Source organism: Enoplosus armatus, chromosome 8 (genome assembly GCF_043641665.1).
Source record: "Enoplosus armatus isolate fEnoArm2 chromosome 8, fEnoArm2.hap1, whole genome shotgun sequence".
Lineage (NCBI taxonomy): Eukaryota > Metazoa > Chordata > Actinopteri > Centrarchiformes > Enoplosidae > Enoplosus > Enoplosus armatus.
In genome coordinates, this window is record NC_092187.1 from 5,977,439 (window position 1) to 6,005,240 (window position 27,802).

At 43.8% G+C, this 27,802-nt stretch overlaps 1 protein-coding gene across 2 annotated transcripts in view; it reads right to left on the reverse strand.

The window, feature by feature from the left end:
* Window positions 1–861: 861 nt before the first annotated feature.
* Window positions 862–27,802, reverse strand: part of flna (filamin A, alpha (actin binding protein 280)) — a 46,194-nt gene continuing 19,253 nt past the window's right edge. The window contains exons 3-49 of one of the 2 annotated variants that reach the window (XM_070910418.1): window positions 27,541–27,792; window positions 26,058–26,155; window positions 25,157–25,304; window positions 24,708–24,826; window positions 24,526–24,603; window positions 23,278–23,440; window positions 22,938–23,138; window positions 20,346–20,483; window positions 19,231–19,357; window positions 19,010–19,146; window positions 18,689–18,885; window positions 18,425–18,538; window positions 18,119–18,262; window positions 17,915–18,038; window positions 17,363–17,523; window positions 17,151–17,241; window positions 16,642–16,811; window positions 16,379–16,496; window positions 15,885–15,997; window positions 15,539–15,688; window positions 15,098–15,416; window positions 14,516–14,689; window positions 14,252–14,414; window positions 13,996–14,156; window positions 13,512–13,679; window positions 13,247–13,370; window positions 12,979–13,135; window positions 12,691–12,880; window positions 11,499–11,522; window positions 10,741–10,988; window positions 9,481–9,555; window positions 8,670–8,769; window positions 8,440–8,580; window positions 8,219–8,347; window positions 7,910–8,083; window positions 7,305–7,466; window positions 6,996–7,199; window positions 6,742–6,894; window positions 6,518–6,640; window positions 5,741–6,007; window positions 5,501–5,638; window positions 5,125–5,240; window positions 3,913–4,045; window positions 3,604–3,780; window positions 3,271–3,489; window positions 2,965–3,162; window positions 862–2,621 (exon numbers count right to left, since the gene is read on the reverse strand). In XM_070910418.1, coding sequence (XP_070766519.1) covers window positions 2,437–2,621; window positions 2,965–3,162; window positions 3,271–3,489; window positions 3,604–3,780; window positions 3,913–4,045; window positions 5,125–5,240; window positions 5,501–5,638; window positions 5,741–6,007; window positions 6,518–6,640; window positions 6,742–6,894; window positions 6,996–7,199; window positions 7,305–7,466; window positions 7,910–8,083; window positions 8,219–8,347; window positions 8,440–8,580; window positions 8,670–8,769; window positions 9,481–9,555; window positions 10,741–10,988; window positions 11,499–11,522; window positions 12,691–12,880; window positions 12,979–13,135; window positions 13,247–13,370; window positions 13,512–13,679; window positions 13,996–14,156; window positions 14,252–14,414; window positions 14,516–14,689; window positions 15,098–15,416; window positions 15,539–15,688; window positions 15,885–15,997; window positions 16,379–16,496; window positions 16,642–16,811; window positions 17,151–17,241; window positions 17,363–17,523; window positions 17,915–18,038; window positions 18,119–18,262; window positions 18,425–18,538; window positions 18,689–18,885; window positions 19,010–19,146; window positions 19,231–19,357; window positions 20,346–20,483; window positions 22,938–23,138; window positions 23,278–23,440; window positions 24,526–24,603; window positions 24,708–24,826; window positions 25,157–25,304; window positions 26,058–26,155; window positions 27,541–27,792 — 7,265 coding nt within the window. In that variant the 3' untranslated portion in view covers window positions 862–2,436. The remainder of the gene's footprint in view (window positions 2,622–2,964; window positions 3,163–3,270; window positions 3,490–3,603; window positions 3,781–3,912; window positions 4,046–5,124; window positions 5,241–5,500; window positions 5,639–5,740; window positions 6,008–6,517; window positions 6,641–6,741; window positions 6,895–6,995; window positions 7,200–7,304; window positions 7,467–7,909; window positions 8,084–8,218; window positions 8,348–8,439; window positions 8,581–8,669; window positions 8,770–9,480; window positions 9,556–10,740; window positions 10,989–11,498; window positions 11,523–12,690; window positions 12,881–12,978; window positions 13,136–13,246; window positions 13,371–13,511; window positions 13,680–13,995; window positions 14,157–14,251; window positions 14,415–14,515; window positions 14,690–15,097; window positions 15,417–15,538; window positions 15,689–15,884; window positions 15,998–16,378; window positions 16,497–16,641; window positions 16,812–17,150; window positions 17,242–17,362; window positions 17,524–17,914; window positions 18,039–18,118; window positions 18,263–18,424; window positions 18,539–18,688; window positions 18,886–19,009; window positions 19,147–19,230; window positions 19,358–20,345; window positions 20,484–22,937; window positions 23,139–23,277; window positions 23,441–24,525; window positions 24,604–24,707; window positions 24,827–25,156; window positions 25,305–26,057; window positions 26,156–27,540; window positions 27,793–27,802) is intronic. The other variant, XM_070910419.1, reaches the window with a different exon arrangement.

The window sequence follows — 27,802 nt, forward strand, 5'->3', positions numbered from 1 at the left end:
AGAGCGTGTTTGAAATGCTGTGTGGGACTAAGATTGATTTACAGAGTTTTTTATTCATGAAAAACACCAAAAACACGAGATGAGTCATTATTTTGAAGCACTACGTGAACAAAAAAAGAAAATAATCTACATCTATGGTCATCGACACTCCTTGTATGTACTCCTGTTCTTTTCCTTGTATAACTACTAAAATTGATAATGATAAAGAGCCATCCACTGACAATTTATGTAAAACCTCAAATTATTGTTTGTATTCTTCTTAAAATGTATTTGTTACTACATATGGTTTCTTTCTGAGGCTGTTTGAGCAGCATTTAGACTTAATACAAGACAAGTTGGTTTCAATTACATCATTTTAACAAACGGTTTCATTACAAAAAAAAGGTAAGCCTGTTCAAAGCTCTGCATAAGCAATGTTGTGAAGTTATTATGCAACACTCTCAGTGAGACTCCCTCTCCTGCAGCGGCCTCTGGAGGTAGAAAGCCAAGCAGGCCTAATAAGGAGTTGGAGTTTTCCAGGAAGGGCGTTGGCTGCAGACTCCATAATGTACACATTTTCCACTCACTGGAAACATCTGTGGATATACACTTAACATTACCTCCATGCGTACTCTGTGCTTCATTAAAGCGGCTGATGAGAACAATAATCTTCACATTTAGATAAAAACACTGACGAAGGGTTAAGAAATGTGGTTTTTATGGCTTATTATAAACTCAGTATAGAGCGCCACAGGCACACCGAGTCCCTGTTAGACTATCAATTCATTTTGATTAATCTATGGTTTAGAATCTTAATTCAGCCATTCATTCAATGAGAACCAGTTTTAAAAGTTTAAAGACACAAAACAAACAGCCATTAGATTGACAGAAAAATACTTAGACAACTTTATTGTGTATCAAAATACTGTCTTACAAACACTTTTAAAGCCTTTTTTTATTTAGGACAGGATTCATTTTTTTTTGTTCTGAAAGATAGATTATGCACAAAGCGAGCTGGAAGGATAAGGGGGGGGGGGGGGGGGGGTGGCAGCTGAAGGGGGTGAGATACAAACACTGAGCGGAAAACAAAGCAACATCTGTTCTCTTTTGTTTTTTGGTCATCGTGTTTTCAGGACGTGACAAACCACAACATTATCTCCGGCCCCTCTGTCCAGCACAGCTTTAGAAACTTCCCTTTTTAAAGACTTTTTTTTTTTAATTTAAATGAAAAAAAAAAAAGTTCCATACTCAAAAGGTGAACCACCACAAACACACCACGTGTCATGTTGATGTTATTCTGAATCAGAGGCTTTCTGTATCCTAAGAGTCTCACAACCTAATGAACATGCAGAGCACATGTTGGCATCACACATTAAAAAAAACACACAAAACACGTCGTTTCCCCAGCAGCGGTGTCAAGAGAGCACGTGCAAGACAAACCACGAGTACGCTACTGTGAAATGTGTCTTTCTCCTCCCCGGTTCACGTGTGTCGTTGTGTCTTTAATCTTTTGTAATTATTCCCCTACTCTAATCCATATTGCGGCTTTAAGAACAGCAGTGCCTAAAATTGGATCACACTAGCAGCAGGTAAAACGACTGGGTTAGTTAAAGAGCATCATGAACACCACATGCTGGAGTGGACTGGGTCATTGCTGAGCATTGGTTGTTATAAGTAACAGACAAGCCGTTCATCTGACTTTTATACGAACAATTAAAGGTCTTACGCCAAAGAGCTCTTTTACACATTCTTACATATGAACCAAAGGTCAGGATGGCACATTATTTCTGATACTATCTGGTTCAAGTCCTGTGATTGTTCATATAAAAGCTCAAATAAAACTGAATCCTTTATTTATGTATGTAAGAGTAGCTCCTCCAGTGTAAACAGTAACCTTCCATCCAAATGCTGGACTCAGCGGGGCCAAAATCGACTGCTGCTACACTACGCTATGCTAGCCTATCACTCTACACATGTTCGGACAAATCTACTAATGTCCACTTGTGTCCTGAAATGTAAAAACCCTAAAAGGCACAATTGACTGTTGGCTTACAGTAATAAAAAAAGGTGCATCTTTCTCCTCCCTAAATTTACTGATTGATGTGATTGTAGCAGAAGAATGAAAACAGGAAACGGAGCGAATGACCATAAAGAGAGGAATATTCTTGTGTCTATGCATTCATCTTTGGGAGATTCTGGACTGGGTTACAGTGAAGTTGTTGGTTTTAAAAACTTGTGGAAAACACAGAAATCTGGCTGAGGGTAAACACTGATGTGGGAGTTAGTTTTGTAGTTGGTTAAATAGTTATAAAATAAGATGCAACAAAAAAAAAGCCAGAAATCTTAATTTGAAAGATGGGAGGGACTTGGAGCTGTAAACAATGATCGGTTAGACTCTAGATAGAATTTCAGTTGTTTTAAACAGTGGTTTAAGTTTCTGATTGCGGAGCTGGAGCTTTAGACAGTGATGTGGTAGGGGCTGCCAGGGATGTGTTCGTCTCCCCACTTGACCACCAGGATGTACTCTCCCTTGTCTTTGAGCTGGTAGCTGACGTTGTACAAGCGGTTGCCCAAATGTTTCACTAGGATCTCCTCACAGGGGACCTTGGGACCATCCACACCAACCAGGAGCATGTTACGACCTGTGGACAGAGAACAGACGAGGACGAGATATATTATTATTACTATTAGATTAGTATACCGACTGTAAATAAATGAGACCACTGAGAAGATTTAAAACATGGTGCTTATGTGGCATTATATTCTCAATTCTTAGCATGCGATGTGACATTGTGAGCACAGAAAAATAACTTTTGCAAGCACATAAACTACATTTTGAAATGATCAAAGAGCAACTTTATATGAGCAAACAAAATTCTATTCTGTGCTAAATAAATGTATTCATGTCATGCCATTTTTGTTTTGCTCTAAAGGAACAAAAGAACAACTAAAAAAATAAGTTATTAACATCACAGTCATACACACCTGCTTTGCTACAGTCAACGCTGAAGCTGTTTTTCTGACCGATGAAGCCCTTGGTCAGGCCTACGCCCTTGGCTACGACCTTGCTGGCATCTGACTGGGTGGGAGCCGCCTGCTGAGAACAGCTGATGGCACGGGTCACTGGGTCGACCATGACAGAGGAGGTTTCGTGCATACTGTGGCTGGACACGAGCTTGGAACCTGGAAGATGGGGAAGAGAGTGTAAATGAATCTTGGAGGTATTTACATTCAGTTTTTAATCTTTCAATTTTACATTTTGTCTGTCTGAAAAACAAAGACCTTCCTCACCAGTGATCTTGGCCTTGAAGGGGCTTCCGACGATGTGGTAAGGGCCGCCGTATTTGATGGAGATGAGATAGTTGCCAGGAGCCATCGGGGTGTACGTGACCCTGTAGCCCTCAGGGCACTCCACACAGTCCATCTTCACCTTGGAGGGCCCGTCGATGGTCACAGCCAAAGCACCAGGGCCGGCTTTGCTTGTGTTCACAACAAATTCACATGCAGTTCCTGGATGGAAACAAGATAGAACAGGGAGGGTTGAGGTGACGACGCAGAGAGCCGTTTAGTAGGACAGGGAAAAAACTCTATTTACTTCTATCGTGTAGAGGGGCAGTGTGTTACCTGTGGTGCCTCCCTCCAGTCCTGCTCCATAGGCGGACACCATCCCAGGGTCTCCAGCCTGGCCCGTCTCTCCAACACGGATCTTAAACGGACTACCAGGGATGTGACTTCCGTTGAACTTCACATCAATTAGATAGAGACCGTTCTCTCTGGGGATGAACCGGACAGCGTACTTATCTAGACAAACAGAGGGGAGGGGAAAGGTAAAGCTCATGAAAACTTCAAAAAGCCTCCCCAAAATGAGACATAATTTCAGTGTGAGCAGTCTGAAGGCGTTTAGATGGGTTTGGTTGTCATCCCTGGGGTTACCTTGGTCAATCTCAGTGACGCAACATTCCTCCAAAGCTCCAGATGGGCTGTGGACCTTTGCGTCAATGACACCCTTCGCCCCGTTCAGGCTGACGGCAAATGACGCTGGCTGGTTCACCTTCAAACCCGACTCCTGCTCGACAACACATACTCACACACTCAACACTGGATCACCATTAATTAACACCATACTAATAACTATACCGACCACGACAATCAACAAACTGTTACTCTAGACTGGCTTACTCAATAGCATTATGATGACCACAGTATCATATTCAGATAACTTATGCTACCATTTACCTTACCTGGAGGTCGCTAACAAGGCTAAAGAGGAGGGCTGTGCAGTGAACAGGCAGAGAAAGCACGTGTTTGTGTAAACTGAAGAGAACAGAGAACGAAAAAGTGACATGTGTTTTGAGAGAACGAGCCAGTGTGGAGGGTCGATGGTTTATCTGTCAGTTTATGTACAAGTGTGAGCACATCTGTGCCTGTGTGAGGGTCGGTGTGCATGCAGCGATACAGAGATTAATGTATGAAAATCAGTGTTGTATGGAAGCCCATTTCCACCAGAACAAGATAAAACATAGGTGAAAAGACAATGAGGATTTTTATTTTTATCCTGCAGAACTTTTCATCTATTTTTTTTTTTTTTTCTGTCGGAAATAGTCTTCAGCAGTGTTGTATGTACTTGTGAAGAGTGGGAAGAGAGACAGAGGAGAAACAGCCCATGTCAGACCTCTTTAACCCTTTAGCGCCCCGTCTCACTTTTAGAGGTGGGAGGCTGTTGGGAGCCTTTAGAATGAGGCACGAGAAACACACACAGTCCTCTAGTATCCCAGAAGCCCTTGCACTGCCCAACAATACAGCAGCAGCTGCTGATCCTATGCCTGTACCTCTGAACTCTTATCGTATACACCCCTAACCACATTGGCTGCTAAAACACTCAATATATATTTAACTTAAAACAAACTATTAAACTGTGTTACTTTACACATTGGTGAATATGACTGTGTCATCTGCTTTGGTTACCGAGTCCACACTATCAAAGTCCTTGTGAGTGGATTGTCTATTATCTAAAACCACGATCACTGAACTGTCTCTTGTATTAGTACAAAAAGTAAAACTACAAGCTGCTGCTGCTGCATAGTAGGCAGTGTCCTGTGGCCTGGTGTGTGTGCACACGGATGTGTGTGTGTCTCAGAGCCTCACCTGAAGACTGGCAACAGTGAGGCGACGTGCGTCGTCTGACGGTGAGGCCACGGGAACGATGAAGGGGCTGTCAGGTATGTGCTCGTCGTTGAAACGGATCGACACCTCGTAGTCTCCTACAATGGAATGGATTTCAAGTCAGAAAGTCACTAAAGCAGTCACACAAACCCTAAACAGGGACCACGACATGCATATATAGATTCAATTTCTTCATAAAAAACAACATTCATGCCAAAAATTATATGGAGTATAACTATATGGAGTGGAACAAAACAAAAAACAAAGCATTAAAGAAAAGACATTCACTGGATGCATAAAACTGATCTGCAGCTTAATTCTAGTCTATTCATACACCTTCCCCTGTCTCTTCTCTCACCAGGCTCCTGCACGATGTAGGACACTCCACTGGAGCCGTCCTTGCGGTCCTCGAAGGCGATTTCAGCCTTGCTCGGCCCCTCCACAGCAATACTTAGACCTCCGGCTCCAGCCTCCCTCGTCCAGATACTGAACTCAGCTACACACAACACAGGGGCCAAAACAGAGTCAGGTACACTGTGTAAAATTACATATCACAGCACACACACACAAACACTGATAATCCAGCCACCACACCAACCTGGTACTCCAGCCTCTGCTCTCTCCAGGCCAGGCCCTCCAGCACGAACCTTATGAGACCCGCCCTCTCCCAGTGGGCCGACTGTAAACTGGAACGGGCTGCCAGGCACGTGCACGCCGTTGTATTTCACACACACGGTGTGCACCCCTGTCTCAGTGGGAACGAAGCGAATGCAGTAGGTGTTGTTCTCTCCCTCCATAATGTCAGCCTTGTGGACCTGGCCAGACGGGCTGGTCACCTCAGCGGTCATGTCAGCTATGCTGATCTCTGAAGGGACAGACAGACAGATGTTTGAATCATTGAAAACACACATGCATAAAGTGAGACCATGTAACTTTTATGATAATGGGACGTAAAGTATCCCTTTATTTCATTTATCACCCCCTGCACGAGACTGTGGGGGCCCTGAGCAGCTCCTTCAGCAGCAGACTGTTACACCCACGGTGTACGAAGGAGCGCTACCGCAGGCCGTTCATTCCTACTGCTATCAGACAGCACTACATAATTCTGTACATAAATCTGCACATCTGTACATATTTTATATTTTTATTTTGAGAGAGGAATAATGTGTTATTTCTTTTTCCAAAAGCTACATGGTCTCGCTTTAAGGTCCCACCCACACCAGGGTTTTCCAAACTATTCTAAAAGCAAAAAAGTTATGTGCAGTATTAAAGTTACACATCTAACAAGGCACGCCAACTGTGTCATAATGTGGAGTTTGATTTCTACCATGACCACAGAGAGATCATTATCAGATTAGTTTCCTGTTATAGTCACCTGGGATCTTGAGGCTGAGGTCGCACTGGCTGCCAACGTTGGCGACTGATGCTGCTCTCCTCTTCCTGGTGATGCTCTCCTTCATCCTGCCCTCCCCTGTTACCTTCACCGTGAATGCACTCCCTGTGCACACACACATACACACACACACGAATGATTGATTCAGATTAGTAATTCAGAACATCGCTCTGCTCTGTAATGCCTGGCTGTTTTAAGGTAAGCACCTGGCACATGTTGGTCAGCGAACTTGATGTTGATGATGTAATTTCCTGGTTCAGTGGGGCAGTAGGTGACCTTACAGGTGCCGTCCTCCTGGTCCTCAGTGTTGATGTCCACTTTACTAGGCCCCTCAATGGACAGGCTCAGGCCGCCATAGCCTGCATGGAAGAAACACGAGGGAGTGGTAATAAATATTAAATCTGGATGGCTGAAAATAAAACGTAACAAACAACAACCACATCTTTATCAAAGTGTGTACCTGCATCACGAGTGTCAATGATGAACTCAGCAGGCTCAAAGGTCCTGGCCTCGCTCAGGCCCTGGCCACTCACACGCACGCGGCTGGCATCACCGATCTCTGATTGGTTGATCATAACAGCAATGGGGCTGCTGGGAATATGGCGACCATTCTTCTTGATGTTCACCAGATGCTCTCCGATCTCCTTAGGAACAAATGAGATGCCTGTGACAGACACGGAGGGGTGGGGTGGGGGGTTAAAACAAGGATTAAAAAGATAACCCATCTTTTACGTCCACTTGTCCTTGCTCACATCAGACACACACTCACCAACATGTCCGTTACGCAGCATCTTCAGCAGGCATGGCTCCTCGCGGCCTGACGGCGTGGTGAGGGAGGCAGTCAGCTGGCTGAGGTCAAGCTCGCCAATGTCCAGCGGGATGTCTGCGGCCGAGCCCACCTTCAGATGGGACATCCTCATGGAGTCATCACCTGAAGACACAGCAGTGACAGGCCAGTTAGGACGCATGCTGACGACATAATCACTCTCAGAGGAGAGAAGACAATGTAATTGTAATTTCATTTTCACTCTACATTTTTCCCCCAGGTCATGCGCAATGTCTCCGTGTCCCTCTTCTTTTGGGTTTCCATGAGACCAGGTATTAGTTTATGTGTATATTTTTTATTTTCTATTTCTTATTTTTATATTTTGTACATACTTTTATTTCTAAATTTATGCTGCTTTCTAATCTTGAATGGGAGCACCAGTACTGTAAAATTTCCCCCCGGGGTATTTCTGATTCTGGTTAAAGTTTTATTTATTTTCGAGTTGTTACAAAAGGATCCAAGCCAATAGGATAATTTCAGCCACACGATGGCCTTCAATGGTAATAAATAAGCCTTATAATTGAGGATTTGAGAGAAGATGATATTACCAGTAATCCTTGCAGAGAAGGGGCTGCCGGGGATGTGCTTGTCATTGTATTTGACCAGGATGCTGTAGTCTCCCGGCAGGACGGGGAGGTAGGACACAGTGCAGGTCCCATCCTGGTTGTCCAGACAGCTGATGTCTGCCTTGGATGGACCCTCGATGGCCAGAGACAGACCACCTAGAGGGACATGATATGAACAGACAGTGTTTTGTGCGATTACGTTAGTCCCTGTGTATCTCCATGGACTCAACACATTTCTACACAAGCTGCTGCATACAGTCAGGTGTATACTCCCATATGTCCGCTACGTACCCTCTCCAGCATCTTTAGTGTTAACAGTGAAGACAGCAGGCTTGTTGACAGTCCCATGGATGAGGCCAGGGCCATAGGCGCTGACATTACCACTGTTCATGTAGTCCACGTAGAACTGTAAGGGACTTCCTGTGAATGACGACAAGAGAGGGAGAGAATGAGAGAACAAAACTTTTCATGCACCTCAGAGGTTGCAAAAACACTTCAGAGGTAAGTTGTACCAGGGATGTGGATGCCATCGTATTTGATGTCCATCTCGTGCAGGCCGGCCTCAGTGGGAGCGTACTTGACAGTAACAGTGCCATCCTTGTTGTCTGTGATGTCAGGCTTGGCCACCTTGCCCGATGGCATTCGGACCTCACCTTCAGCAGAGGACAGAAACATACAGTGAGGCACATGCAACACAGAAATCATCACTAAAGAATGGGGGGGGGTAACTTGTTCATGTTACCGGTTATCTCTCCCTTCTGGATGGTGAACGGGATGACCAGGTCAAACGGTCTCAGCCCTGCCACGTCCAGACCATTCATTCCCATTGGTCTGTCTGTTGCCTGGGAGACAGAGGGCAGAGGTGAGTGGTGACGGGTGTGGTTACAGTAACAGGATACGTCACAGATGCAAATCAACACAGCGCAGGACAGAGGGGTAAAAGCTTCCAAACACCAACAAACAAAATGGGATGAGACAATCATGAGGTGAAATGATTGGAGATGACAATGGTGATCATGGTCAGGATGATGACACCGACACAAACTGCGAAAGAGAATGCAATGAGCACAAAAACACTGGTAGGTCAAAGGGAGGATGAAGATGCACAGTTAGCCATTTTGTAAAATGTGGCGCAGCTGCTATGCCCACATTGATGATTCTCAAAATGGCTGCTTTTGTCTCCTAAGCGAGTTGACATGGAGCTGAACAGATGGGCTGCACAGTGATTTATGGAAATATTTAATTCCCAAATTGCAAAGGAAATAGTTCCTGTGTTGAAGAATATTCATGTTCTTTTTTTATTTAATTGTGGAGCTCTGTTACACGGCCCATGTGTTTAAGGAATCCTGTTTATGAGGTGGAGGGATTGAAATGAGAGAAAAAGCCCCCTCAGAGATGAAACACCTGCAATAAGAGACAGCAGACACTGATGCAGGCGGATGAACGGAGGCCACGTATGATGATGTAGTTGAGAGAAAAGGGAGAATACAGGAAGCTGAACAAAAATTGAGTTGAGAGGGATGAGAGAGGCTGGAGGCATATGTTTTAGGTACCCAGGGCTGTTGAGCGTAGTACTGGGGCATTTGGCTCTGCTGCATGAGCTGGTCTGACGGGGCTCCTTCCAGTGCCTGAGGGGGGTGGGAGGTGGTGAAGGGGGTAGGTAGGGGTGGTGTAGGGGATGGAGAGGGTAAAAAAGATGGAAGGGATTGGAGGGGAATAAAACAGTAGTCAGGGTGATTTAGAAAATGTCTGGCGTCAACAGGACCCAATCACGAAGCTTCTGTAGGGAGAAACAGCGTCAAGGATCTTTGGTCCATGCAGCATCTCTCACTTTTACACCAAACAGAGCTAAGTGTGCGTTGGTTGCTCTGTTTGTTATCCTAGTATATCCAAGCTGTCAAAAATCCTGGAATCGCTGCTCAGTACCCAGTGACTAAGGGTGTGCTGCAGGGATCCATTCTGGACCCTGTCCTGTTCACCAGAGCTGTAGACTGGAGACTGGATCTTGATTCAGACTCAGCTTCCACAGCTTAGGATCTATGATCTTAGCTGCTGGACTTGCCCTCAAAGCCTTGGATTTGATGCAAAAAACTTCTGTTCATCGTTTATATAAATGAGACTGTCTCCTCTGTGTCAGAGTGTAAAATTCATCTTTATGCAGATGATATCGTTTTATACTGCCGTTGCTGATTCTGACCACTGATAAAGTACAACTTTCTTTTAATGCACTTCAAAATGAACTTATTCTTCTTAAATTAGTATTTAAAACTAAAACTAAATTCATGCTATTCTCCAGTTTGAGAGATACAGATTACAATGATATGCATATCTCACATTCTGGGCATAATATTGAGAGGATCACAGAATACAAATCTCTATACATCTGCCTTGGTTAGTTTTACATTTAAATATCACATAGAAGACCTTGTTGGTAAACCTCGACAGAAGCTTGCTGTAGAGGAAGAGGCTATTCTCCGTTGAGCTGCAGGAAAAGGGTTGTTGATTGTTGCCTCCACTCTGCCCTCAGGTTCATTACTGGTGATAATTATGACACTAACCACTGCATTTATATGATAAAGTGCCTTTGCTTTCGCCTGCAGCAGTCTCAGGGAATAGTCAATCAACTTCAAGACTCAAAACACTTCTCTGTAGCTTCAAGATGCTTCTTAATAATTGTTTTCTGTCTGCCTGTGATTGCTTTGACTGATCATGCTCCTTGTTTATTATCAGTTTTTTTGTTTTGTTCATCGAGAGCATGTATGCTCAGCCAAGCTACCCTGTATAAATAAAAGGTTAAAATGCATATCACTCACCGTGACTTGGAAGGGACTGTTGGGGATGTGCTCCCCTCCGAAACGAACGCAGATGACATACTCGCCAGGCTGCGGTGCCGTGTAGAAGATGTCGAACGTGCCGTCCTCGTTTTCAACGACGTCCACGTCGAGCTCCGCTCCCTCGGGCGTGCACACACTGCATGTCACCTTTCCTTTCCCAGCGGCCTTGGCGTCCACTGTGATGACTGTCTGTTCGCCAATCTGGATAGTTGGGCCAACACCGGCTCCTTAAGGATTCAGAAGAAAGGGTCAGTGGTGAGATGTAATATTTGTTAATGATCTTTTATCCATAGCACACTCTTCATTCACACACACAATATTCAGCATGCACATTCCACAACCATGAGACCAGGTTAAAGTTGTAATGTTACTACTATATGTTGTTACCAATGACTCATATGTTATTATCATACAGTTTCCATGTAGAACTGAAAGCAAGATTAGCCAATTTGCCATTCCACCATGCCATCTAACTTACTCTGTTAGTCCATTAGTCTGTCCAATAAAAAAATGTGAGAGGGAAACTTAAACAGTTATGAGAGCAGAACCGGAAAAAGAAGATGGGAGGAGAAAAAGGTATGAGAGAGAGATATAAGAGAATAAGAAGTGGAAAAAGCGAGAGAGATAGAGAATGGGATATCCTGTTGAAAGCTGGTGCCACTATCCTCCATGCCGACAGAAAAGAAAGAAAAGGTAGAGAAGTTCTTCCACCTTACAAAGTGGTTCAGTAGGCTTACCTAAACCGTGACCGCCGATTGAGACTGATAAAAGAAACGGTGAGAAGCACGGGAGCGAGAGAAAAAAAAGTGACAAATAAAAGACAGTCAGGTGGGGGTGGGGGTGGTGGGAGGCAATAACTGTGCTCCAAACACTTGAATGAAAACAAACGGTGATGGTGGAGTGTAAAGCAGGGAGGGGAGGTGTGTGTGTGTGTGTGTGTGTGCGTGTGTGTGTGTGTGTGTGTGTATGTGTATGTGTGTACACAGCGAGGACTTGGGTGAGGAGGGGGGTGTAACTGAGGAGCACAGCGTGAGGAACACAACACAACAATGCATGAAAAATGAGATATAAGCAGCAGGAACGCTGAGAGATGAAATCATAAATGGTCGATATTTCTCACAACTTATTTATCATCTTTCACACCTACAGATGTGAGTTAGAAAGGAAGATTGTGGTTTGTGATTACTGTGAATCACATCATCAAAATTCATTTGGATGAATCATAACATTAGTTTTCACTTTTCCAAAAAAATTAAAATCAGAATAAATCTGTGTTAATTTTGAAGGAGTAGTTTGACATTTTAGGATATACACTTATTCACTCTCTTCCTGAGAGTTAGTGAGAAAATTGATACCACTCTCCTGTCTGAGGCTAAATTAATGTGAAGCTACAGCCAGTAGCCACTTAGCTTAGCATAAAGTGGAACCAGATTGCCTGGCTCTGTCCAAAAGGAAACTAAATCCATCTATCAGCACTTCTAAAGCTCACTGATTGACATGCTATAGTGGTTTTCATACGGATTATTTAAAAAAGATATAATGGCAAGCTGTGTCCCCTTGCTTCCAGTCTTTATGCTAAGCTAAGCTAACCATCTCCTGGCTTCATATTTAATGGACAGATGTAAGAGTGGGATCAATCTTCTCATGTAACTATGTGCATTACCTAATATGTCAAACTGAAACATGTTCTGTTACAAAATAGGAACCATCTTCTGAGCTGCCCTTGTTGCAAGTTTACTGTAAAATGAGGTAAACAGAAGCAGGAAGAAACAACATGAAAAATCGAAGTAAATCTAAATAGGTCAGAGTACTGCTACTTCTTCAAGGTAAAAACTGTGTACGAGTAAGACTTGTGGGCGAGATAATTTTTCCCAATGTCCCCACTATATGAGAACAAATGTGTGTACAGTCTTACTGTCCTGCACATACCTGTGACAGTGCACTTGCTGGCGTCTCCGGTGGGCAGGGCCCTGATACGGTAGGGTGAGTATGGGATCTCATCCCCTCCGTACTTAATGAGGATGGTGTATCTGCCTGTCATGTCCGGCACATAGGATACCAGGTAGGTCCCGTCATGGTTGTCACGGATGTTGGCCTTCTTAGGCTTCCCCTCTGGGTCCTTTGTGGGGGGGGGGGGGGGGGGGTACCAAAGCTTTAAAACAGTTGCCAAAATATATATATATTTTTTTATTATGTGCATCACATGTGAGCACTCACAGTGATCTGCACTGCCAGCAGTCCCTCTCCAGCGTCTTTGGCATCAATGGTGAACTCGACGGGCAGAGAGGCGGGAACCCCGGTGGTGTTGAGGCCGGGTCCACTGGCACGCACCTTACTGGCATCGTGGGTGGGGAGCACCTTCACCTTGTAGGGGCTGACAAGAGGGAGAGAGGAGAGGAACAAATATTCAGACGTTGATTGTGTTGAAAGTGTTGATTGTACACAGAATCTGTGAGTGTTGAAATGCTTTTGTTTGCTCCGTTACCTGCGTGGGATCTCCTCATCAGCATACAACACATTGATGGAATAGGGTCCCTCTCTGGTGGGAACATAGTTGACTGTGTGAGTCTGGTCTCCATTATCCACCACTTCCACGGGCTCCACCACACCTAAACACACACACAGACACACACACACACACAAATAGGTAGAAAGAGAGAGAAGTTAAATACTAAGTGTGACTCAAATCACAAACCACAGGCTTTAATCATGAATAGAGATACATTAGAAACATTAGAACACACGCTTACCTTTGGGTCCTTGTACGCGGACCTGCAGTGGGGCCACTCCAGCTTTGGAGGCGTCCACTGTGAACGCCTGAGGAATGTTGGCCCTCACATTGTTGCCCAGGCCTGGACCCTGGCACTTCACCTTGGTACTGTCCACTGTGTCGCTGACTGGCACAGAGAATGGACTACCTGCACAGACAAGACGTCAGAAAAGTTAGAAAAATGTATTCTAAGGCGCCCTAAGCTGAGATACTGAAGTTTTATAAAAACAAAACATAAATCATAAAGCCCTCCACACTTTCCTCTCTCATCGTCTCTCTATCTGAACTGACTTACAGATAATCGAACAGAAGTGTATTCACAGAATTCCCGTACAGAAATGCAACCAGATCAGATCTAAATTAACTCACTTTAAATTCTTAATAAATACAGCATAGAATATGTTAAACACCATGACACTAATATGGAAATGTTTTCCAACACGGATTCTGTAACAGTTAAGTACCTTTAATGGGCTGTCCTCCGTAGGTGACGTTGAGGTTGTATGTGCCAGGCTCGTATGGGATGTACTCCACACTGCAGCTGCCATCCTTGTTATCAGTGCAGGACATTTTGGCCTCTGACGGACCCTCCATTGCCAGACCAAGACCACCAGTACCTGCTCCTCTGCAGAGTGGAGATGGTGGATATTAAAAATACAAGCAGGAAATGCTTCAGTGACATTTGAACTCTTCCAAGCAAATGTTTTTTGTCTCACTTACCGGGTTTCCACTGTGAACTTGTTGGGCTTGTTGGTGATACCGCCTTTGAGGCCAGGACCATGCACGCGAACACGAGCTGGATCACAGCCTTCAGTGACGGCAACACGGAATGGACTCTTAGGTACTGGAGAGCCTTCATAGCAAACCTCCACGCTGTGTGGGCCTGAAGCATACACACAATACAAGGACAGCTTCAAACTCATGTATTGGAGAATCCAATAACAAACCCACAAATTCTGCACACATAGCTACGTTTGAACTCACCCTCCTCATAGGGAGTGTACTCTACACTGTAGGTTCCATCTCTGAGGTCGGTGATCAGGGCGTCCGTACGGCTGCCAGATGGGTTGCTGATGAGGGTTTTGATGTGGTCCCCTCCGGTCTGTGTGAGAGCACGAGCATCCACAGTGAAGTCTGTGGTCGCCTCGCGGAAAACACCTAAAAACACAGGGAACATACAGCATGTTGGTGAAGTGTTTGCAGCTTGTACAGGCAGCTCACTTTGACTGAATAAACGTAAGCAGAAACACTGTATTTTACAATGACACTGACAAAGAAACTATATTCTAATGTTGATTGCAGTCACATCTGGCTGATACCTGGTCTGCTTTATAAAGGTCAGTATCAGACCTGATACTAACCCGATGAATCCCTAATTACATTATATAAAACTATAATGTTTATTGCAGAATGCTAACAACCGGATAATACAGGATATGCAAAATTATAACAAATATCGTCTTTGCCTCAGATCACTGAAAAATAAATACATCCCAAAACACAAAATAACAAATGTGTGAACATAAAACCACATCTGTTTTAATCTTCTGCAGCAGGTTATTTTACCTTTGCCCTCCACTCCTGGTCCAAACACACGGACTCCACTGGCGTCGACCGCAGGCTCCACGTTGAGCCGAGCGGGGAAGTTGGGCACATCCTGGCCACCATAGCGGATGGTGAGAGTGTACGAGCCGGGGTAGAGAGGGATGTAGGTGATGGTGTAGGTCCCGTCTCCGTTGTCCTGGATGTGAACCTCGGCCTCAGTGCCGCTGTCTGAGATGATCTCGATGGTCAGCTCAGCCGGGCCGGCGTTGGTACAGTCCACAATGAACTCCCCTTTCTCCCCGACCTTGGCACGCTCCAAGCCTGGGCCAGAGCAGCGTACCTGAGGAGAGAGGCGAGAAGGGACAGAGGTGAATAATTAATTATATACATGTTATACATTTTATTCATATATTTTTCCTTCTATAGATGTGTAACAATGCGGTCTGTCAGTAACTGGCTAACCTTGGAGGGATCTGAGGCAGGATAAGCTGTGGGGCTGAAGGGTGATCCAGGGATCGGCGCTCCATCATAGGTCAGTTCAACCTGGTATGGCCCCGCCTCCCGGGGGATGAACTTCACCTGACTGGTCTCTGGGCTCAGCCCGGGCTCAACCTGGAGCAAGAAATATGAACAGGATTTTACTATTTAAAACAAATATATATTAACAGCATGTATGCATGTTAGAGATGCAAGACTTATTTGATTGATTCAATTTAATACATTATTCTGAGAGGACCACATATGGTCTGGACTGGGACTCTTAGCTTCTAAAGATTTTTTTCAGAAGAAAATAAATCATGTGTCATACCTTGCTGGCCACTGGCTTCCCTGATGGTGCGGTCACCTTGGCTGCGACCTTGCCCTGACCGCCAGCACCCTTTGATTTGACAGTCACTTCCTGGTCTTTGCCGACAGTCATCTCTACAATGACACACAAAGCAATGAGAGCGCTGTAGATTAAAGTACAGTTGGAAAGTTGGAAAAAGACTATTTCAGATACTCCATTATATGGTTGATATAGTGTCAAACTTATGACTTAACATCTCATAATTATTATCTATCATGTGTAACTTTTCATCTATTTTCTTTTTTTCCTGGCAGAAATGAGCTTCCATACATAAGAGCAATGCTACAGGTCAAAAGTAACAACATGCACACACACTTCACGAACAAATGACAGATGAACAGAGAGCCCATTCAGCTCTGGTTATGTAGTGCATGTGAAACACAAAATGATGGTACATGCGAGGGTTGAAATCAAAAGGTGCGAAGGTACAAGAGCGACGACAGGAGAGTACGTACTGTCTCCCAGGCCCTTTACGTTGACCTTGCTGAGGTCCAGTGTGGGGGCCACACCAACGTTGAAGGGGCTCTTGGGAATGTTATCGCCACCGTAGGTCACGGCAACTCCCAGAGGACCCTGGGGCAGGAAGGGGAGGAGAGACATAGATGTGATCACACAAATTATTATGTAGGAAAGGGTGGACAGAATAATGCTGAGATGTGTCTCCATATCAAAATGTGCATCTGCTTGTTGGTATGTGAGAGTGCTTCTCCCATATTACCTGCTGCACAGGTGTGTATTTCACAGTGTGTGTGTTGTCATGGTTGTTGATGATTTCAAAGTCCTTGACAGCCTCTCCTTTGATTGGGGCACTGAAGTTGCAGTCCAGGTTGGCCTTTCCTGCTCCTTTAGTGTTCACGGTGAAATGAGTGGGCTTGTTTAATTCAACACCTGAGAGAGAGGAAGAGGATCAATCAGAGTTAATGTGAGTCTGGGCTAAAATAATAATCAACATCGTCATATTAATTTCTATTTCTCAAACTCCAACACTTTTACAGTTACTGTTTTAATCCAGTTTCATCTAGTGCCTGTTGAGTCATTCTGGAAAATTCTCTGTCTCACAGGAAATAAGCTTTTAGGTTTGATTGCAATAAATAGAAAAACTGGGTAGTTGGCATGAGCTGTGATCACCACCATAGCTTAACAGACAATGGAAAGAGGAAGTTGCAGATTTAAACATGGAGATAAATAAAAAAGGGAAATATTTCACACTGAACAGGTGTGTCTTACCACTGCGGCTGAGTCCTGGTCCCTCTGCCTTAACTTTGCTGGCATCATGGGAAGGATCCACTTTGATCCTGATGGGTGTCATTGGAATAGCCTGAACAACAAACAGAAGCAATACTGTGTTCAAGCACACGCATTTTAAAACACACAGAACACACTCAGTCCTACACACGGTCTCTCATTCACGCTACAAACGATGCATGATTCACACTCACCTGGTCAGCAAACAGGACCATGATGGTGTAGCTGCCGGCTCCAGGAGGAGTGTATTTGACAGTGAATGTGTCGTTGTCGTTCCTAATGATGTCAAAGTCGATGTCAGCCTCTGCGGGTCCCACCACTCCGGGGGCACACTTGATACCTATACTGATGTCACCTGAGGACAGGAGACAAAAGTCATCATAACACATCAACGATTTCAGCTGTTGCTCCACAGCCATTCAATGCAGCCTCTATTGTCTAAACCAATGAGTTAAGGGGAAAAAACAAAAAATAAATACACTATAAAGAAAACGGGAGCTGAATTTGTGATCCAAAAAAACAAAACAATGAGCTGAAAGGCGCTAAAATTCTCTGTAAAGCAGAGTGATAATTATCTGTGGTTTGACCGCTTTCACATTTCATTTCATTTTATCCATTGCTGATTAACGAATATTGACTATTGCAGATTTAAACAGAGTACAGATCTCTTGTCAAAGCTACTTTTATGGTTTATATAAAAAGAAAAATACTGTGTGAAAGGATGCAACACTTATATGTCGCTTTACCTTGACCAGCCTCTGCGCAGTCGACGGTGAAGTATGTTGGCTCGAAGGCCTTGAGGCCGGTCTTGGCCACCCCAGGTCCTGACACCTTCACCTTGTTGGGATGACAGCCTGCTCCAATGTTCATCTGTGGTCAAAAACACAACAGCTAAAGAGACTTTTCTTTGATAAAATGTCCTAAATGTGTGTCTGTGTATGTGTACTCACCCTGAACGGGCTGTCTGGGATGTTGACTCCTCCCCAGGAGACCATGGCAGTGTGTTTTACGGGTTTACGTGGGGTGTAAGTACAGGCGTATGTGCCGTTGCCATTATCCTTAACCTGTACGTCCACAGGAGTACCTTCGCCATCCTGTGCAGATGTGGAAAACCAAAGAGTTGAATAAGACAATACTTGAAAGTGGAATAGATCAAAAGGTGTGTTTAACACGAAAACAGAAGTGTTTGAGGGGCTGAAATGATCCTACACGTGCAGTAAATTTCTGGTCATATGCTGAAACACACACAGCCCTACCTGTGCCGCAATCTTCAGAGGAGCTTTTCCTCCTTGCTTGGCATCGACTGTGAACTCGGTGGGCTTTCCAACAGCCAGACCACTGCTTTGAAGGCCTGGCCCAAACGCCTTAACCTGGAATAAAGATATTCATGGAGCTTTAGGAATACAGTCCTACATTTAAAGGGCTAACACAAAAATGATTTCAACATTAAAATAAATAACTGATATCAGTTTTAAATTCTGTTGCAGATGCACAATATGTGTCTCTGGGTGTGTGCATACCTTGTCGGGGTAGAAGTCTTTGGCCGGTGGGTTGACAATCTCAGCCATGAAGGGAGAGTGTTGGATGTCTTCGTTGTTGCAGAGCACATGCACGGCATACTCTCCAGCCTCTGTGGGCCAGTAGCGCACGTCACAGGATCCATCGCCCTTGTCGTCACATTCAATCTTGGCCTGAGATGGACCTTCCACAGAGAAACCTGAACACGGGAAAAACAAACAAACACAGCAAGCTTAGAAGAGCTGTCAGTGAGGAACTTACAACATACTTTCAGGATTATTTCACTGCGCGTGTTATCCCTGTCGTCTCTCTGGCCTACTCACCCAGTGTACCAACGTTGTCTCCAACAGCCTCCACCACAAAGTCAGCAGATTTGCCAACAACACCACAATCCAGCCCTGGACCCCAGGCCCTCACCTTCTGCTGGCCGGCCTCAGCGCCAATCTTGACCTCAATGGGACTAAACGGAGCAGAGAGCGATCAGTCACAATGACGAGTCAATGTAGTCCAAAAGTAGTATTCCTTTCCGTGTGAGTGTGTGTACCTGCGGGGGATGTGCTGTCCTCCCCAGGTGATGGTGATGGTATACGTTCCAGGTGTGGTGGGGTAATAATCAAATCCATACACACCATCTCCAAGATCTTTCCTTTTACACGGCTCCTCGAGACCCTCTGTAAATACAGTGATGTACGTTAAAGTCACTTTTCTTAACTGCTAATTTTAGGAGCCAAGTTAGAAAACAACAGTTTGGAAGGCATCATAACTATATTCTAAGCATAAGAATCATTTCAAGCTTTATTGAAACTAAATTTATGGAGGCCTAAACCTACAATAATTGAGTTTTTGGCCACTTGGGGGCAATGTAACAAGCTTTAATCACAACCTTTTACCACTTAATGAAAAGTTTCTTTTGGGAGTTTTTCCTCATCTGAACTGAGGGTCTATGGACAGAGGATGTCATACATGTACAGACTGTAAAGCCCTTTGAGGTAAATTTGTTAAATATAACCTCTAGCACCTTACTGAACAGGCTACAGCTACTTTACATTGAAAACAGTTGGCAATGGATATGACTAACATCTTGGTTATGACAAACAGTGTCTTATTTACATATGAAGTACAAACAGGGAAAATTAGCATTCCTCTTGTAAATATTCACTTTCCTTTTAGCTCTACTTCTGGTCTCTAACTCCTCAAAAAAAACCTTTTAAACAGTTAGTAGCTAACTTTGTCTGTAGTTAAGTGCTGGGCAGGTAGCATGCAGTGGATTTTTAGAGTTTTTTGTTACAGCGTCTTGCTGCTGCTGGAAACAAGGCTGATGAGAGCGGTCACAACAAACAGTAAAGTTGAGCGCCATGAAACCAAAACAATAACTCTGTGGGTTCGTCACTACAAGCAGCTCCTCTCACATTACAAAAAGTGGCCCGAGCCATTGTTAATATAAAAATATTGGTAAGTTCAGCATTAATGGGCAAGTATTAAATCTAGTATCATTTTCTATCTGAGGATTGTATTCACAAGTTAATCAATGCTTCAAATGGGTTTACAATCTACTTGCAGCACATCAGACCTCTACTAATGTGATGTGTTACCATAGCCGGAGTTGATAAATCTGCTGGCAATAGTAAAAACAAGACTGGTGTTTGCAGTGTTACTCACTGGGCCCCTTGATGGAGACTTTGAGCTCTCCGGTGCCGGCTCCTTTGGTGTAAACCTTAAAGTCTGCAGTCTCCTTCACCCTCAGGCCCTTTGGCTGCAGACCACGACCCTTAGCTTTGCAGAGGCTGGGGTTACATGCTGTGGAGAGACGCACACAATGAAAGAGACTCCAACATCATGACCACATGTGAGTTCAGTGGTGGTTTCAGTGGGGAGAAGAGGAATGAGGTGCGGGGTGAATGATATGAAACCAAAACTATTTCCATCTGAATGGTACATCCATCATTTTCAAGAAGGATGAAGGGTTGCTGGAAAGCTTTAAGTGCTTTTCAATTGTCCTTTCCCGCCTTCCTCCGGCCCTGCACACCCCTCCTGTGCCTCTTATCCAACTATCTTATCCTGCAGAGTGAATTCATAGACCACAGCAAAGGAAGTGAACCTTTATCCTCACACAGGAAGTGGAGTTTCCTTCATATCTCCTGATTACAAGTGTATAAAATAGGAGCTGCTGAGTCACAGTTGGATGCCCTGCAGGAAGCAAAGGAAACCCCACAGGAACAGAGGCTACTGAAAGGGGCTAAAGATATTTTCCAGGGAGCGGACTACTTGGCACGCTTTATATTTTATTATTTCAAAATCTATTTTGCAACTCATGCAGGTCTGGTATACTTGGCAGAACCACTATAACAAATGATAATTCATTACAAATAGAGAAACATTCGTATCATATAACACATTGGTGGTTAAAATTGTTTCTGATTAGTTTCAGGTTATTACCCTTGGTAGTAAGCCCCTATATTGTCCTATATTATAAGGCACTTCTTATAAAGAGCTTCTAGGTTAAAAGTAATGGTTAATAAATGATTTACTAATGCTTTATAGATCAGCTATAAGCCATTTAGAAGAAGTAAAAAACTAATTTGACTAATTTGACCCTTTGACCACTTCTGTCTAGAAAAGAGCAGATGATGTGGACTTATTAACAACTTACTAACACTTACAAGTGCAGACCTGATGATTAAACTATGACTTATTAACATTTTTGACTGAAGACTTCATTGTAAAGCCCCTTGAGGTAAATAGTGATTTGTGATGTTGGGCCGTGTAAACAAAATTGACTTGACTTATTAAAGTAAATGAGCATTAAAGCTAAGTTATACATATTTGAAAGAAGAAATACGATGTTTTGATGCTACCGCTTTATTTATTATTGTAGTATTACTACTAGTCTGGTATGACCAGTAGCTTATGGTGGCTAATGTTAGCAAATATTAGTAAACTTTAGATAGATATCTGACATCAGTGAGTCAGTTCTGTGACTTCATGACTTTTCTTTACTTGTGCTACTGTCAAACTACATTTTAGCATTAGCATTTAGCATTTCCCATCATCCCGTAACGTTATGCAAGTTATGTAGGATCACTTTAATGGATTACCAAAATTTAGAACAGCAAATGAAAAAGAGAAACAATTGCACTTTTTACAACCTGGCAACCTAAAATTAGTTCTTATGAAGCATTTTGAAATGATCTATTAACCATTAATAAAGCCATTAGTTAGACACATATAAGGCCTTTATGAAGGGTGCCTTGTTAGAAAGTGGTACCAAAATGTTTTCACCAATATTTTCTTATTTCTTCTTTCTCATTCTGCTTTTAACACAAGTCTTCTGGGCTTCATGGACACGGCCAATGCATCTTTAAGGTTGTGTTATCTCTCAGAGAGGCAAATTACATTCCCCATATCTGTTGTTTTCATTCCTGGAAAACATGAATCATTGTGCCAAAAGCTATATTTCAAACAATGCTGGTCATGCAATTCAAATACAATTCTTTGTGAATTGTGTCATTGTGTAAACTTAAGACCACTAGTGAGCTGGAAGAAATGAGGCATACGTTTCCTGAGCAAATACAGACTACAGCTTAATGGTGGTGATGTTTCACAGAAATCTGAGAATATGTTTGTGGATTTGTTAGTAGTGTATTTCCTCGTGGAGTCATTTTGAGTTAAGAGCTCCACAGGCAGATGACACACACACCACACATATAAAGCAAGTCCACAGAGGGAAATCAGTCACAAGTAAAGACATGCAATTCCACAAAAACACACATACAGAGTAAAGGATAATGCAGTCAGATATCTACATGGACACACAGCTCACCCACTCATCCATGCAATCTCACACACACACACGCACACACACACAGTGGGTACCCAAGAGAGATCCCAGGAAACAGGAAATGACAGCAGAAGGAAGAGGCCGTTCCAGAAAGAGGACAGATACCACCAGGCCTCTATCAGAGAGAAGATGGGAAGGAGGGAGGGGAAGAGAGAAGAGAGAGGACACCATCCAGTACAGTGGCAGGAAAAGACAGCAAAATATTAAAAATAATATCAAATATTAAAAATAATATTTAAGGATTAAAACATGGTTGTTGCCTTTACAGATTCACAGTGGACTTATAGCTGATTAGAGGCTGAGATCTTGGACTTCCAGTCATGTCATTTCAGTGATTAAACTTATAAACAGGGTTACTTAGTGATACTGTAATAGCACAAGCGCTGCTAAGGAATCAAATCTATAACTCTTACCCTCTCCGACGGTGACCGTGAAGGGACTCTTGCTGATCGGACCACCGGCGAAGGTGACGTAGATGGTGTGCGGGCCCTCCATGGTGGGTTTGTAGGTGCAGCGGTAGCTACTGTTGCCCTTGTCCTCGATGGTGCAAGTCACCGTGTTCTTCTTGCCGGCAGGGTCCATGATAATCACCTCCACCTCGCCAACACCAGCACCTGAGAAATACAGCAGGGAGAGGATGGGATACAGGAAAAAACGTTAAGTTAAGACACACGATAAAACATATGCATGCAGACTTTCTAACTTGATGATAGCAAAGAAACCAAACCTCTCTCACACTGCCTGTGTTATTACCTGCTGTGTAGACGTCAAAGTAGGTGGCTTTGTTGGCGATGTTTCCTGAGGGCTCGAGGCCTGGTCCCTGGGCCGTGGCCTTGCTGGAGTCTCCCTGAGCCATGCCGATCTCCACCTCGAAGGGGCTCTTAGAGATGTGCTGTCCTGCAAACAGCACTGTCACCTACAAAGCAGAAAGGAGAGAGTGAAAATTGTGTTCCCCTTACAGGGAATCTGCAGCATTAAATTCAGTTTCCTCAAAACTACTGCAGGCAGTATTGTTAGAAAATGTTTTTGTATCCAATGACGAGCTGTCAGGAGACGTTTAACACTTATTAACTAAAGGTGGGATTGTTGTGACAGTGGATCGTGCTGCAGGAGGCTGTTTCAGTCAATCAAAATCAAAACTTCTCAGTTTATGATTAATATGTTTGTTTTCCAGCTGTTGATGTGTAAACGTCATTTCATTGACTCCCCTAGGAGAAAGGGAGAAATTGAAAGTGTGCACCTGTGAGACAGCGAGAGAGAGAGAGGGAGCAGACTAGAAAAAGAGAAGTGAAACCAATTGTTTTCAGTTTTCAGTTTTCTTTGGCTTTTTGCCATCGAATTTCTGTTACAGTACTTGTTATGCCAATCATGTCATATATGTGATAGAATTATTATTACTGATGAATTAATTTGTGAGCAGCATGTTGGCTGTAGCTGGTTGAAGTGGAGCCGTCGTGGAGTAGACCTGCAAAAACCAGGATCCTATAAAACGTATTCTGCAGTGTGCAGTGAGAATATCTCAACCTGTTTTTTATTTAAATGTTTGACTAACGAGCATCTATATCTCGAAACGAGACAGAATAGGGCAGGTCGGCACTACAATCACAAAAAAAGTTGATCTCAGAAAATTCTTGAAACAAGTTAATTTGCATTGAAATCAGGTTGAAACATTCACATAACACTGGCAGGCTTTTTCACTTTTTAGGAGAAAATAAAACTTTTTTCATAGAACAATCCATCATATATGCATACTTTGCAGATTATTTGTCATATAAAAACAAAGAAACTAGCAACTCAGCTGTCAGATAAATGTAGTGGAGTAGAAGTATAAAGTAGCATACAATGGAAATACAGTACAAGTATCTCAAAGTAAATGTACTCAGTTTCCAGCTCTGAATTCCAGCATCCCTGGCCGACACTGTAAACAGTCCACATGGCCCCTGAGAGAGTCTTATCAGTCATTTAAGATCAGCCTTATGCATTAAAAATAACTTAGCTTACCTTGTGCATGCCTGTGACTTTGGGGATGTAGAAGACAGAGTAGGTGCGGTTCTTGTCGTTGTTGGCTGTCACTTTAGCCTGGAGGAAATTTGTAAAAGGTTAGTATGCCATGGTGACTGAAAAAAAAGTTAAAAGACAGTATCTCACAAGGACCAAACACCCCAACATCACCAGTGTCTCACCTCCTCTCTGTGTCCTGCAGGGTCCTCCACGTAAACCAGCACCTCTCCCATCCCTGCACTGATGGTCTCGACGGTGAACACGGCCTTCTTCATCACAACATTACCAACCGGCTCGACACCTTCAGAGAGGTGGCAGGAGAGTTGGGACAATACATCAAAAAATATCCAGTGCATATATCATGTAGGACCCCGGATTGAGACGAAAGGGCTATAGGTATGCATGCTATTTAACATCTATGTCACATTTAAGGAAGTATCCAGAACAATCTACAGTCAATGATGAGCTTACATTCCTAGTCCAACCTCTTGGACTAGCTCACAGGTTCTGGGTCCATGGCTTTAAACACGTGAATCCTCCCCGGCTCTAAACTGATCCAGCTGCTCAGCTCAATACAATTGCATTTGTTTCCTAGCTGCAGATGTGTGTGTGTGTGTGTGTGTGTGTGTACCTGGCCCATAGGCACGGGCCTTCTTGGGGTTGAGTTTGGGTCGCAGAGGTGCGCCAGGCTTCAGTTTAGCCTTGGGGAACTGGGACAGGTAGGTCATGACTGAATGTTCGTCCACATTGGGGTCAACAATCTCTTCAGGGGTTATCACCTAAGAGACCAAGACAAGAAGAACAATGTTTTCCAAAAGAAAAGGGCAGTTTTTTCCTTGTTAGCATATTTTCTGATGAAAGAGAAGGGAGGGTACAGCTGTACAGCCTGAAGTAGTGCTCGATTAGTTGCCATGGAGACTTTTACCCACAAATATCAACTGAGTAGTGTTGTGATTTAGTGATCAAAACCACATACCAACCTCTTCCTTGGCTCAGAAAGCACCTGAGACAAACTCACACGCAAATCAGCAGGCACCCACTCATACAGACACACTTACTGTCTGATTTTACAACCCACAAGACAACAGGGGGACGGACAAAAGCCAGTTTCTTAGCAGAAGCAGAGCTGAAGGCGGAAACAGCGGTGACCACAGAGCCAACTGTCAGCACGCTATGCTGTGCCAGCTGCCAGCGCTGTGCAGATCATGCCAACTCAGACATTCACCAGAGCCACCCAGCGCAGCAAAACTACGTTTGATGATTTCACTTTCAAATCTCGTTTTTTTAGGGATAGGGATAATGAGTTGATGTTGTGTTGAATGGCATTGGCATTGTTGCAGTATGTTAATATATATCCAAAGTCTGCCGACACTAGCTAACATTAGCCACCATAAGCTTTTGGTCATACAAGACCCAGTAAGGCTGAGCAGCATTCCTCAGTGTTTTTGCTTATGAACTTTTAATTTGTGAGAGGAAGAACGTCTTATTTCAAAAGGAAGCTTATTGGTCCACTGTAATGGTATTTATTTTACCTGTGGGATGCCCAGCCAGTCGTCAGCTTGCTGCATGGCCTCACGGGCGTTGTCCACTGGTTTGGTCTGATCCCACTGGTCCCAGTCAGGACACAGACCTGAGGGACAGAAAGGAGGTAAGTTGGATTTACTACAGGAAGCAATAACTCATCATTTAATATATCTAAGTAGAAACACATCACAACAATAATCACAGGATGATAATATTCTGTATTATTGCCTAGCAAAAGAAAGGAGATGCCGCTTTTTGAACACACGCACGCACACACACACACACACACACACACACACACACACACACACACACACACACACACACACACACATACATATATATTTGCAGGCTCTTACAATCTTAGTCACACATTTTGTCTTGCTAAGTGAATGCATAAGAGGGAGCATCAAGAACTACATAAATCGATTATTATCAAAAGGCGTGTCAGGAAGTGAAATGCTTTCAGTATAAAATAGTGAAACAGTATTTCAGTTGGATCAAGGGACACTAAAGTAAACGTGAACTTCACTACTCAAAGAAATGGAGAGCTTCTTGTGTTACAGCCAATCTGTCTGTCTAATTATGACCTACATGTTGACTCCAAAGTTACAGCCTTGGTGACATCCTGCAGATAAAGGGAGAATGCAAAACACGCCATATCTTTATTTGAAGGTGAATCTGCCACAGTAATCAAGTGAGGGGTTGAACATCTGTCTCTGTGGCTCATCAAGATGTCTGCCCTTGAATTCACGCATTAGATGTCATGGTGTTCCTTCATTATCATACGGGCGTATCCTGGCAAAATGTGTCAGCAGTTTTTTATTTACTTGTTCATAATTGACCCTCATCTCTGAGGGTTGTTATTTTTGGACACTGTTGGAAATCTTTTGCTGGAGGGAAATAAAAGCTTCTGTTGAGTCCTTATCTCCGGCTTGAGGCCGTTGGTGATCCACAGGTATGCCAAACATCCTGAGCATGTGAACAGAAACCTCCTTCATGCCTCACTTTCCTTCACCTACATCCCTCTTCCCCTCTGTCTCCTCCTCTCTCCCCACTTTCCTAATTTAACAAGGCCATAATGGGAAGGTTCAGGACTCCCCCTCCTCTCCACTCTGTTCAGCTCATCACCACCCGTCCTCAGCTTTAACTCTCGCACAGATGAGAATTACGCACTTAAGCTTTCCCTGACCTGACCTCAGATCTGCAGCTGTCAATCACCGTTGTATGCAGACAGTTATGATGGTAAAGACATACTAACAATCTAACAATACTGCCAGTGTTTCATGTGACCCTAACTCAGCTCTTATCCTCCAGAGATAAATGTTTCTTGCATTCAGTACTTGGCTGGTGTTAATTTCAGACCCTTTCTGTGGGGGAAACACATGCACACCCAGAAACACACAAAACATTACCCCACCCTCTCCCTCTCCAAGACACAGGAACACAAAGATGTTCCCAAACACACACATCACAAACACTTTCCCTCACCTGGAGCACAGCTGTCGACCAGGGCACCCAGGGCCCGGCCAGTCTGCCAGTCCCTGTGAAAGTTGGTGATGGGAAGCTCGGGCAGTTTGTTCTGGATCCATCCCAGCAGCCTCTGCTTGGGCGTCTTCTGCTTTCCGTCATCCCCCTCCTCATCCTCGTCCCACATGGGCATGGAGATGGAGTAGTGCAGGATCAGGGTCCAGATCAGACCAAGGATCAGCTTCAGGTTCCCATCCACGATGGCTTTAGAGTCTGGAGTTCA